At 40.8% G+C, this 12,664-nt stretch overlaps 1 protein-coding gene across 6 annotated transcripts in view; it reads right to left on the bottom strand.

Annotated features, from left to right (window-relative positions):
* The window catches only part of GEMIN8 (gem nuclear organelle associated protein 8), a 44,220-nt gene that overhangs the window by 17,383 nt on the left and 14,173 nt on the right, over positions 1-12,664 (bottom strand). For all 6 annotated transcript variants that reach the window (XM_074606093.1, XM_074606131.1, XM_074606084.1 and 3 more), the window contains exon 5: positions 755-1,001. In XM_074606093.1, coding sequence (XP_074462194.1) covers positions 755-1,001 — 247 coding nt within the window. The remainder of the gene's footprint in view (positions 1-754; positions 1,002-12,664) is intronic.

Raw genomic sequence — 12,664 nt, 5'->3', positions numbered from 1 at the left:
GACTGCTTTGTCCTCTTAAGTTTCTCTTCTGCTAAACTGATCTATAACAGACAGGGCCACATCAGGTTTCTTCCCCACTCCCCTCACCCCCTTCATTAAAGGATTTTTCTATGTAATTTTGCTTTAGAGTCGAACTGCTGCCAAAGAAGTATCAGTCTGGAAGAAAAACTTCCTGCTTTATTACAAACATTTGAAATAGAATTCAAATGGCTGGGCTACAGTAATTTGATATGTTGTATCTTGGCCAGTGGGCTCCCAGTTCTCAAAAAAAATAATCAAAGATTAGCAGACATAACACTTCGAGCTGTGCTGTGTTAAACAGGATCCAAATGCTACTATGTTAAATAAGACTGAAAAATGGGACTACTCAATTTCCTAAATGGGAAGGGCAGACGGTTCGTATAGTCTTTTTCTTTTTGACATTACTTTGTCTTCCCAGTTCACTGAGTACAGACATTGTTATGTTTCTTGCAAGCATGGCTCAAGGCAGGAAGGTATAAAATGAGTGAAAAAGGTTTGATATTTCTGTCCCTCCTCCTACTACTTGACAACAGTATGTAGGTAGACTGGAGGGTGACCATTGCTGACAGTGTAAAAGGAACACAGGGCAAAGAAACATGCTGCCCTTGCTGGCCTCAGCCCCAAAGCCCAACCAAAGCCAACATTTGCAGTTTGTTCTTTCAGCAGCACAACCTGACTGAGGCACCTGTCCCTACAGCTCAGTGCCAGGTCAGAGCGCAGTCCAGGTACTCACAGCTTAAGGGGAATAATGGGCCAGTATTTGGGCTGCTTTTTGTCACAGTTTCTATCAAAGATAAGCTGCATGGCAGCCTCCATTGCCTGGATTTTGGCAGCTTCAGCACCATACAGTTTCTTCATTTCTGCCATGCGCCTCTCCCCAGGTCTTTCTGCAGGCGGCTCCACAGAACGCCCCCTCCTTTTGTGAAGGTCTTGATCAGCCTCCACATACTGGTGCTCAGCTTCCAGTTGCTGCTGTCTCCCTAGACAAATAAACCACAAGAGATGTAAATTACAGAGCCATCAACCAATCATGTTTTATTTTAACTTTTTAAATATTACATATTCAAATTTGCACTGGGTCTAGCCAGCCGCCATCCACATATTCTAGGTACAGCCAGCTTCTGCAACTTACAAAACAAATCACATATTATTTATCCTGCTGTGCTCATTATGCATAATGACAAATTCCTACTGAACAGCGCAATAAAGCCAGGCTGGAAGAAGTGGGGACAAGGGAAGACAACCCTGGAATTGAATCCTAAAACTGTAGAAAACGTCTGTATTTGTAAAAACAAGTAAAAATCAGCATTACTTCATTTCTCCCCAACATACACATGCTCTGAAAAGGAAAAAAAAAACAAAACCACAAAACCAACGAAAAACCCAACTCCCCCCTCCACCACCATCCCCCCACCAAAACCAAACACCAAGGAGGAGAGTTGTTTCCAAAGTAATGACTTAGCGGCTGCGATAAGGAAACAATGCGCTGGACAATGCAACTTTAGATGAACCGTAGCCAAGAGAAAATGTAATCAGTTACTACTCTATGAAAATGAACACATGGGTCATGTAAGCGTCTGTTGGCCATGAAGTGCATCCAATGAAACACAGCTGTAAGCATTGCGTTTAGATAAACTAGACAACCCCATCCATTTCTCAAGACTTACAAAGTTCAAAACTGACAGTCTTACTGCTATTGCTTTGAAGACAAACCAAAACAGTACCCAACATAAATCCCTGCACCACATCTTTTAAACAGGATTTAAAACAGTTCAGAGGGGTGAAACATTTGGACCAATTTGTCATCAAAAATCCTCTTTGGTAAGCCTAATTGGGAAGCAGGAACTTGATTTTGCATGCCCAAACATACTTCCGCTTCCTGGGTGACCCTCTGATGGATAATAATGCTCTATGCAGTTAAAACAGTAAAGTGCTATACAGGACTCCCCTCTTATGGGGATATTTCTAGAGGACGAAGAAATCATCTGGCAGTTGTTGAGCTCCTTCACCTACCAATAACAAATGACAGTTCTCAAAACCACATCACAGAAACAGTTCACTACTAATAAGGGCGTTTTTTATTTTTGTTTTAAAGCATCAAAAGGGACAGAGTGTCCACAGGTCAGGATGCATTAGTCACATACAGGACATGCTTCCCAGTGTTTGGTGCAATGTACCTCTTCCCTCCTTCCCCTAAAACGGAGATTTAGCTTCCACAAAACACATGACATCTGCAAACCCTAACCCCAAATTAAGTATCCTGACATATCTGTGTCAAACATCTGCAGCTTATTTTTACACTGGAAAGTAACTGTACAGAGCAGCCAACTGACTGTCTGTCAGCCTTACTAAATGAATTATCCCCTGTACCTCATTCACAGAAAACAGATATTTTAAACACTATAATCAGAAACTTCAATTCTGGTGTCTGTTTGCCAGAGACACAGAAGGTTTTTGTTCTGTCATTTCAAACACCATCCACAGTTTTGTGTTGATAGTTGAAGGGTGGGAGTGCTTGATGGGCTATTAGCAATCTATTCCAGAGAGCCATTTCACTTTCTGTAATTTTGCTTGAAGGGCACACCCCTGAAGTGGGCTGCACTGCCAGAATTCATGAGGAAACATATATTAGAGTCCATATGTGTTTTTGGAAGAGTCAGATTTATTTGGTGTGAGGCCATTTTAACCAGAAGGTCTGAATTAAAAGAACTAACACTGCCTAGTGGGCCCAGCAGTATAGCACCCAGGCTATAGCACCCAGGCTGCGACTGCACTTGCATCCCATGGAAACAAACTTCTTGGGATACCAGACTGCCCAGAACTAGGTAACATGCTTTTAAGCATGAACTTGATGCAAATTACACTGAATAGTGTTAGTCAGCAAACAAAAATCTATGCTGGAAAAACAACATCTCCCACTGGAGGTTACACAGCAAAATTCTGGCAAGGCAATTAATCAAATATGTATTTGTTGACTACCTTGGGCCACAAAGACAATTCCTGGTACTTCTGTATTGCCCATGGAAATTTTTTATTCATTACTTCTGTAGCTGCATGCTAAAGACAGCTGCTTCCCTGCTTGCTTGCTGTAGAATGCTCTCTGGTCGCTCATTGCACACAATAACACTTAAGAAAAATTAATTTCTCTGGAGATAGATAATGAATTCTTCTGTTTGGAAATTAAGTAGGTCTCTAGCAGAAGCTTTTTGATGGATGAGTAGATTACAGTTTAGTGCGCATCAATCTCCATTTTGTAGCACAGAGTAGTTCATAAACCTGCAGATCCTAATGTTAGCAATCAAAGTAATAATAACAATTTAAATTCCATTCTCAAAATTACCTAACGAACGTCTGGAATACATATTTTACTTTACACTAATCAGATATATTGCCCTTAACTTTCCAACCTGACTGGTACTATTGCATAGCTACTGGTTAAAAAATTCCCACAGCAAATCACAGAGTCTCAGACACATAAATCAGTTCTACAGAGTCCAGCAGAGGCTGGGGGCAGAAATCTGTTACAGGGACCCACAGCTTTTTGTACCAAAGGTTGAATTTGAGCACAGAACATGGCAGCTGTGCTGGTAATACCACTGTAGCTGCATAGAATATGTTGCAGTTTCAAATCAGTTATTTGTGGAGAGATACTACCATGACAAACTCTGTCAGTGATGGCACTATTTGCTGTCATGGAAAATCAAGGAAAGAGAACCCATGGAAATACATGGGTAGGTAAACTACTGAAAAGCAGTGTTTCCAGCTAAACATAGAGATAAGAAATAGATGACAGCAGAAAGTTTTGTCCTGTTGAGATGCACGCTAAACTTTCTTTTGTGAGGCTGGGATAGTACTACTTACTGTTCTTATTTCCAGCAGTCTGAGTTCTTTCCATTACCTCAAAATTTGCTTTAAAAAGATAGAAAGCAGTGCAACTTGAGCTAAATGTGCAACTACGTCTTCATCAAAAAGATGACAACAAGCATCTGACAATGGAAAAAACAAAAAAAGAAAAAATTATAAACTTTCTATAGCCCTAAACCTGCAGGGTCAGAGAAATCCTCATAAGTAAGCACCCAATATTCAGCCATAAATTAGGCAGCAAGGTTTATAAAAACACTAATTCTCAGCCTGCAGTAATGAAGTTCCTCAGCTCATTCTCAAATCAGAGTTTCACACTCTGAATTCGCAAGTCATTGTGCTGCCAACTTATAAATATAAAACAAATAATTTTTACACAATTCTAAGTAGTTCCTCCTTCCACTTCACACAGACTAAAATAAATGTGCTTTCTTTTACAGCACTCAGCTTCAACTACTGGCAAGCTTCCCCCAGTCATGGAACAGTATTTTGCAAATATTCACAAGGTGGGCAGGCAGCTGCAGTAGTGGTTAGCTCCTGCACAAAGGAAAAGCATTGCTGACATTTTCCTAATTGGTCAGTTCCATTTTTTCCCAAAGATGCTCTTCCTCCCTTGAAGCTCTTTTCAGAATTACCTTATTCCTACCAAGTCCAGTTCCGCTGGGAAGTCATCATTACCTGGCCAGAAACAGTTGAGACACCTTTTTCCAAACACAGAAAATAGCCTTTTTTCTTCATCTTTTAGGAATACTGAGATCTCTGCCTAACTCATACCACATCCTGAGACATCATCAGTGATTCCAGCCCTTTTGAAAGAAAGTTTTGGGTTGCTGTTCCCCGCCCCCTTTTCCATTTCCCCCACCTTTTATGGATGACTTTTCAGCTAGTATACCCCAGATTAAAAGAAAAGTGAACAAATACAACTACCCGCACCCTCAGGGACTGCCAAAAGCAGGACAAACAGTAACTAGTACCTTAGCTATTCACTGCATTTGGGGCTTCATATGCACACAAACGCCCTCTTACATACTTTCAGCAAAACTATGACCTAAGCCCTTCAAGATGTAAGCTATTTTCCCCATAGGCCCTTAAATACTCAGATGTCTTGTTTCTTTTACTTTATAAAAAGGAGAACGTCATATACTTTCCGTAGGTTTGATCTACTTTTCTCTTCTTTCTCTGTAATATCCTTTCAGAAGCTTAAGTAGTAATAAAAAAAAAAAAAGTTCCTCTCTGGAATTCATCCTTTTTCTTATTAAAAGGAAAAAAAAAACAAAACAAGGAAAAAAACAACCTCAAAACCAAAACCCAAATAAATTCCCTTATTTGGAGAGAAGCCTCCATGGAGAGACTTTTCAACATTAAAAGAAGATAAAAGTAAGGAGGGTAATTGTGTTGGATTTTTAACGAAAGATTCAAACCCAGCATTATGTGGTTTCTTGTCCCATTTTTAGCTCTTAATATTTATACTTCCAACCCTTATCTCATTGTAGCCAGTGATCATATGTTTCATATGCAGCGAACATATGACGATGTTTCTTATACATAGTTCTCCACCGTTCTCTAGGTGCACAGGCTCTGCAGTCTGCCATGTTCCTGGGCTCTGCCCCACATAATGGTAGATACAGCAAGAGACCAAGGGCTTGCTCCCCATAAGTTTCAAGTGGCCTTTACGAACTTTCAGTTTCTTGCTTAGTTTGCACATTATTCTTCAAGGAAATATTACGCTTTCCCTAGCCTTGATCTGTTTTTTCTTTTCCATGATTTCTGACTGACCTATACCCCTGTTCACATATTTGCCTGCTGATTTCAAATGATGAATGATTTTCTGTTACTGCTGCATGTGCACTTTCTGAGATTTCTCATCTTGTCTTAAATGCTACCTGAGCTAAACTTGAGCAGCCCACACTAACAGAGTTAAAAACACTACCCATTTCTACTGATTAAAAACTCCTAGTTCTCTCTTTGAATGCCACTTCCCACAAACCTATCTGCTGTGTTAAATATTCTGCCCACACAGGCTTCTCAATGCAAAATGCCAGCTTCTTCATCTCCCTAGAAAAGCTAAGTACCTTTGCCATAAACTTATGTATGAATTTTTCTGAAGTGATAGCATCAGACCATTTTATTGGTTTCATGCACCATACTTGCATGAAACAGGCATACAATGGGGAAAACCAAAATCTTTGCCCAAAAGAATTCCAACAAAGTAAGGATTTAAATCTGAGGATTTGTAAACAGGATATTCAAGGAGTTTAATTTCTACAGAGCTCTGTATTTCCAGAGAGCTGACATCTCAAGCATTACTCTTTGTCAAGTGCAAAGCTTTGCAGGACAAGAGTTTCCATCAGTGGGATCCTGTGAGATACAAACAATTGTGATTTACCCCTACATCTGTGAAGATAAAGTATTCTGGGTTGCCGAAAACAGCACAGAACTGTTTGCTGGTGGGTTACTTTGGAACACTAAGCAACGTACAGAAATTGTGGAAACGTACTGTAAGAAGAGAGCGATGATTTTGTAGCAAAATGAACAGCTTCAGTCTAGCTGCAAGTTGGTTTAGGGAAAACAGACTTTTATTTAAATTTCTACTTAACTTCAAAACCTTGTGCTTGCAAAAACTGCAACAAAAGGATTACAGATGACACAAAGTAACTTCTCCCCTCCCATTTTTAACTGCAGAAGTTTGATCTTCAAAGAAGTGGAGACAGCTAGGCCATATCTTACCACAGCAGCAGCCTAACCTATGCAAAAAAACCAAATGCAGTAGCTGGCTTGAAAACACTAATTTGGAGTAAAAGTGTCTTTTTGGGGGGTAATTGCCTGCAACAATAAGCTCTCAGTCACTAAACTCACAAATACAGTTAAAGAGACCACAAATGCTGAAGGTTTTAAAACCCCAAGTATGTCCACTGACAAGTTTTCCATCTGCTAGTTGAGGAGGGAATGAGTTAAAAGAAATTGGGTATTTCACCACATATATCTACAAGCAATGCAATATTCTCAAGAAAAGAGAAAATGTTCTGTTACAAGCTTTGAAGTAAGAGCAGATGTGATTCCTTGGCAGGCTTGTGGCCGTCTGAAACCATGGTTCCACGGACATTTTTCCTTCCTCAGCTACAAAACCAGCTTATGCAGTTTCTGCTCCGCTCCTTCTCCCTGAGCCGCATGCTCCAGCTCCCAGGCCCCTCAAGGATGCTGCTACAGTTGTCTTAGGGGCCACACAATGAATCCTACCAAAAAAAACCCCAAACAACACCAACAAATTATATTTGATCCTGGTGGTCTTGGCACCACACAGGCTGAACTAAAGGGAGCAATGGAGCAGGAGTAACTGGCTAGGAAGAAAAATTGCTTAACCTGGCTTTGGTACTGAGAAGTGCTCATTGAAGCACAGCCTGACTGAAAACCTACTGCTAAAAGCAAGAAAGGAAATAGTCTAAGGCAAGAGAGTATGCTCCCCAAGAAAGACACAGTTGCAACAGGCTGCCTATGCAGACAGCAAAGAGATTTTGCTAATCTGAAGTACTCAGTTTGATACCTTCTCTTCCACTTAATACAGATTTTCTACACATTTTAAAGAGGACATCTCTGTAGAAACAGGGCAAAATTACTTACCAAGACAGCAAGTGGAGAGAAACTATCTTTGAAATCAAAATTAATAGAAAGCCAGGAAGTAAAGTTAGAACCAAGATGTTCCACTTCCATGTTTCCTACTGCATGCTATGTATCACTCTCAAGTTAATTAACCACATGCCTCCCTGTAATGAATCTGTAAAATGACTCTAATACTTTCCTACCTGACAGAGAGTTTTAAAGAATTAATTATCTCACATTATTTCGACATCTGTGAGTTAAGTGACTGGCACAAAGCTACACAGTTAACCAGAGAATAAAGGAGCCGATTTCTGTTTTAGAAACAGGATTAAAAACCAAGAAGGTTGTCTTGTGGTCTCCAAAACAAACTGCCAAAGATCCTAGATGGAAACAATACAAACCTTCATGTCCCTGTTTACACTAGCAGTAGGCTAGGCTGGTTACTGCCCAGCTAAACAACAAATCACCTTTCTTTTATTTTCTTCTATTACCTGCCACAATGAAACCCTTAAGAAGGGATATTCTTATCCCCAACCAGAAAATGAACCAAAACAATCAATCCACATAAACACAAAGCAGCCAGCTAGACCAGCAGAACCTCAAGTGAAAGCCTGCTCTAGAAATGTGAATGTTCTACATGTAATTCATAATCAGGTATACGTGCATCTAGGATGGAAAACACACGGGTGAGTCCAGCGTAACCCGGGGTCTGTATCTTACCAGAGACACCAAGGCGGCCACACTGTACGCTTGTGCCATCTGACAGAATTAAACAGCCTGGAAGCTGCTGACCGCTGCTTAGAAATTAGTACAGGATCAGGCACTGGCAGCTGCCTCTAGTAAGGATCAAGTCTACAGCAATAAGATTAAATACAGACCAGCTGACTCTGTGCTCCCATCCCCCAAAACAACTCCAATCTGTCACTGATGGCAACAATGCTGACGCCAGACAAAGACACCAGTGCTAGCGTAAACAGAAGGATTACTTAAATCTATATATAACTGTATCTATATATACACATACATATATGGCACAGTCGCAGGAAACTAGCAAGGAAACATTCAAATTTAAAAGTGCTTCTTTAAAAGCAAACCAGCACATTGAAGAAACATGAGTTTCACAGTCCTTTTTCACATATGCCCTGAATAGAAATTAAGCACATGCACTTGGAAGAAAGTGTTCCATGATGTATGGAGCGCTAGACAGCTAAATAATACTGAAAGTTTGGTGCTTTCAGGAAAAAATAAAATAAAATAAAGTAGCCTGTACCAGCCTTCTAAATCAAACTTGCACATTCGAACTTTACGTTGAAATTCCTTTCTTGACTACAGCCACAGACTACACTGCTGAATTGAACTTTGTTTTATTGTACGACATGAGAAACCAACTCAGTAATACATGCAGGGAAATCTGCAACTTTATAAAAAATATTTGAAAAAAATTTTTGAGAGCAATCTGCAATCATATAATTGATTTTCTGAAAAGAAGCATACTCAAGCTGACCTTTCAAGTTAGCTGGCAGGCCCATAGGTTAGTATTACTGCAGACATGCGGAATTGAGTAACAATCTCTGATCCAGATAAAATTAATTTCAGCAAGTAAATATGCATTTTTTCCCATGCTGTTAGTAACTAGCCTGCTTGCCTGACCAATCACTTTGAAAGAGCCATCTGGAAAGAGGGTCAAAGTAAAGAAATCAGCAAAATGTATCAAAACTTGTGAAAGAAAGAGCTGAGAGGTAGCTTTGGAAACTTAGTTTACTTTTGACCTTCTGAGCTTTTACCTCCTTTTATCTCCTTTTACCATACTAGTAAATTAAATGAAACATACTTAAATACGCGAAGATAATTGCTATGCCTAGTATTAAAAACACAACAAAAAAATACCGGGAAAATATGCTAGAGAAAACCTGCAGATGCGCGTCCTATCGTACCTTCCGCAAAAGGGAAATGTTTGACGCTGGAAATAATTCCAGCGTTGGTTGCTGGAGTATAAATCTAAGCACTGTCTCCTTTCAAAAAGGCAGCTGGCATCCTGCCCTTCAGCAGGTTAAGTTGTACTTCTTAGCAAGTGGGAGCTCCACATCTCCCACTCTGACACTTCAATGGGACAATTCACACGTGAAGGAAGCATTTAAGTGACTTGATGAAGACAACACTTTACACGAGGAGGGCCATCAGACTAAAAGCCCATCTAGCCTGGTAACTAATGCCAAGGGAAGAATGAAAAAGCAGGGAATGCAAATAACTACACATCACCAGCTTTACCTACTGAGAAATACAGAGATCAGAAAAAGGCAGATACTTCTTCCTGCACTCCTCCAAAGCCAGTCAGATGCTCTGCCATCTACCACCTCCTCCACCAACGTGTCAACACATGATGCAGTCTCCATAGTCTGGACTCTTATACAATTTCTCAGCCTCCTTCCCACCATACCAGTGTCCAAAAATCCCAAAGCAATGACAACTGATGAATTTTAAAGTGAGTCCTCCAACCCTTCTGCTCAGCATCCACATCAGAAATTGCAGACCTAGAAATAATGGTGCTCTGCAAGGGCTTGTGCACAGTGAGAGAACAGCATTGGCTTGTTAGTATTTGAACAACCCCATTAAAATTGAGGCCTAGCATGCTCTTTGGAGACCTGCATTCCTTGGCAAAGTTTCTCCAATTTCTCCGAATACAGAGCTGTCTTTTAGAGCAAGAACCACCACTTCAGCAACTACAAGTGAGATTAAACCCAGGTGATTCTTATCCAGCTAAATGGGAACAATAACAATCAATAGTATAACACCCACGTTATTTATTTCAGTACAAACCTAATTTCAGTACAAATATCCATTTAAGATTTATTCTTCATTTTACATAGCCTCTATGATTTCAGCGTACTGCATTGTTCTGATAACTTAGACATACATCCTTGAAAACGTCAGGGGGAAACTCTGATATCCAGATAAACAGGTCTGGGTACTTTGGATGCCAGTAACAATTGTAACACTGATGAACAGCTGGATCAACCTTTACTGAGTACTTCGCATGCCTGCAGCACAACAGTTTCTCAGTGTGTTGTCGTATCATCCTTCTCTATTTTCCTGAGAGACAGGGAAGTGCTATCACCCCTGTATTACATGTCCAAATAAAAAGAAAATAGACAAGAATTCCTAGAGCAGGAGGTGCTTTAGATTCCTTGGAATGGGCTTCACGGCAGATCATCAGGAGGTGGCACAAGTGCTCAACCTAGCCACTGGAAAAGATAAGAGTAACAATGTTCCCTTGCACCTTGGGGTTTAAGATGCGTCATCCTTTGGGTATAAATGACTATCTCCCTTCTTCCTGGAAGGCATGGTTGGAAGAGAAAGATTATTTTGGATATCTGTTTCTAAATTCCACCTGTGTTAAAAGTTTTTGTGGATCTAGTCCCAAATGGCATGCTCAAGGTCATGATGGAAGTCTGTAAAGGCCACCCAAGTCTGAGACGGGATGCCTAACAGCCTCTCTGTCTGTCTCTCACTTGATTTTCAGCATGCGAGGAAATGAGTTTTGAAAAGACCTGAGCAGATGGAACTCCCTGTTTCTGCCTCCACAGCACCCATGTTTCCCTAATGACGATGGACATGGATGCTTCTGATAAAACTGACGCACAGTGAGAGATGTTGAAAAGCAAATGGTGCCTCTGAAGTCTTGGCATTAACAACACCCCATTAAAATTAGCAGGAGTAAATTACATGTCTCCAAGCAAAACTGTACAAGAGGTTTGCTTTATAACAGAGACTTAAAATGTGTAACACTTGAGATATTTTGCTGCCATGCTCTGTTGTAGATTCTGAGCAGGTTTTGCAGATAAAGAGCATAAAAAGCACACATCGTTACATCCTTTTCCACCTTTGTCCTTGACGATGCTTTTCACCCTGGAATTCTAAACATTCTTGCTACAGCAACAGTTCCACTATGTAGATACAAAAAACATTGTGTTAGAAAATGCTTAACTCATAGCCGACACTGCCACAGTCCACTTACAAGGTTGAGAGTATCACGCTACAGGCGGATGAATTCAGAATTACCAGTACAGAACTGAGTCAGAGCTCTACCCTAAGTAAAATCATGCAGAGATCCAGAAATGTTGCAATGTGGCACCTAGATGGAAGCAGTAATCATGGAATTTTAGGGGAAATGGAAAAGTGCATAAGCCGTGAAGACAGACTGCCCGAGACGAGTGATTAGCACAGAGCAGCTTTTATGCCACTTTTCCCTGGAGCTGTGTCTGTCAGCATGGTCTCACCTGCTCTTTTCCACAGCAGCTGCAGCTGCTTTCACAGGCTCCCCTGCAGGGACAAAGAATGAAGACTAGAGGAGCCACTCAGAGCAGCTGCAGATGCTAATGGCATACGCAAGCAGGCAGACCTGCCTTCAAAAAATTACCAGCACCGGTTCTGAGTGTAAGTAGTGTCTGTGTCTTCCCACACCAAACTGTTCCCATATGAAGCAATCTTCTAAAACAACCTTCTGAAACCTATTTTTGCTCTAACAAGACCGGGGAAGAATTCCTTGTTCCACATGTGGCCTCTCAGCCCTGCTGTCTGCCTGGCAGTTCTTTGCCAAAGCTTTGCAGAGCCCAGGTATGTCACACCAATGTCCTCGAGCCTTGGGAACCACATGGACACAAAACGCGCACTGACACTCTGCTTGTCTGACCTAAAACTGAATTACCGCATGTATTTTCTCTGTAAAGAAAAAGTCCCAATAGCTAATCCATCAAAGCTACTAAAGTGACCACGTATATGACAACAAGCTACTGACCTGTTTCCACAGGATCCTTCTGAGACCAGCAACTATCAAGAAACAGCTATCAAAAGCAGATCTAGCACATGGATGTTGAGGGACAAGGCAGCTGAGAGGAGCAATGATCTGTCCCTGTCCTGCACATCTTATTCTCATATCCTGAAGAGAAGTCCAGTCAGAAGGAATTTTACCACAGCACTGATTTACTAAGGGCAGCAACAATGCAAGATTCCCAGACTTCTCTTACTGACTCATGAATAACTTAGGGATAATAGCTCTCTGGGAGAGAGGGTAGTTCATATCCTGTATTTGTTCAGTAAAGATGATGTTGAGAGGATGCCTTTGGTCACAGGGATGACATCTAACTTAACTGTTAAGCAAAAGGTCTGGAATGAACAGTTATTCTCA

Source organism: Larus michahellis, chromosome 1 (genome assembly GCF_964199755.1).
Source record: "Larus michahellis chromosome 1, bLarMic1.1, whole genome shotgun sequence".
In the NCBI taxonomy this organism is placed as follows: Eukaryota; Metazoa; Chordata; class Aves; order Charadriiformes; family Laridae; genus Larus; species Larus michahellis.
Note: the sequence above shows the minus strand (reverse complement) of the source record. Positions and strands in the feature narration are given on the sequence as shown.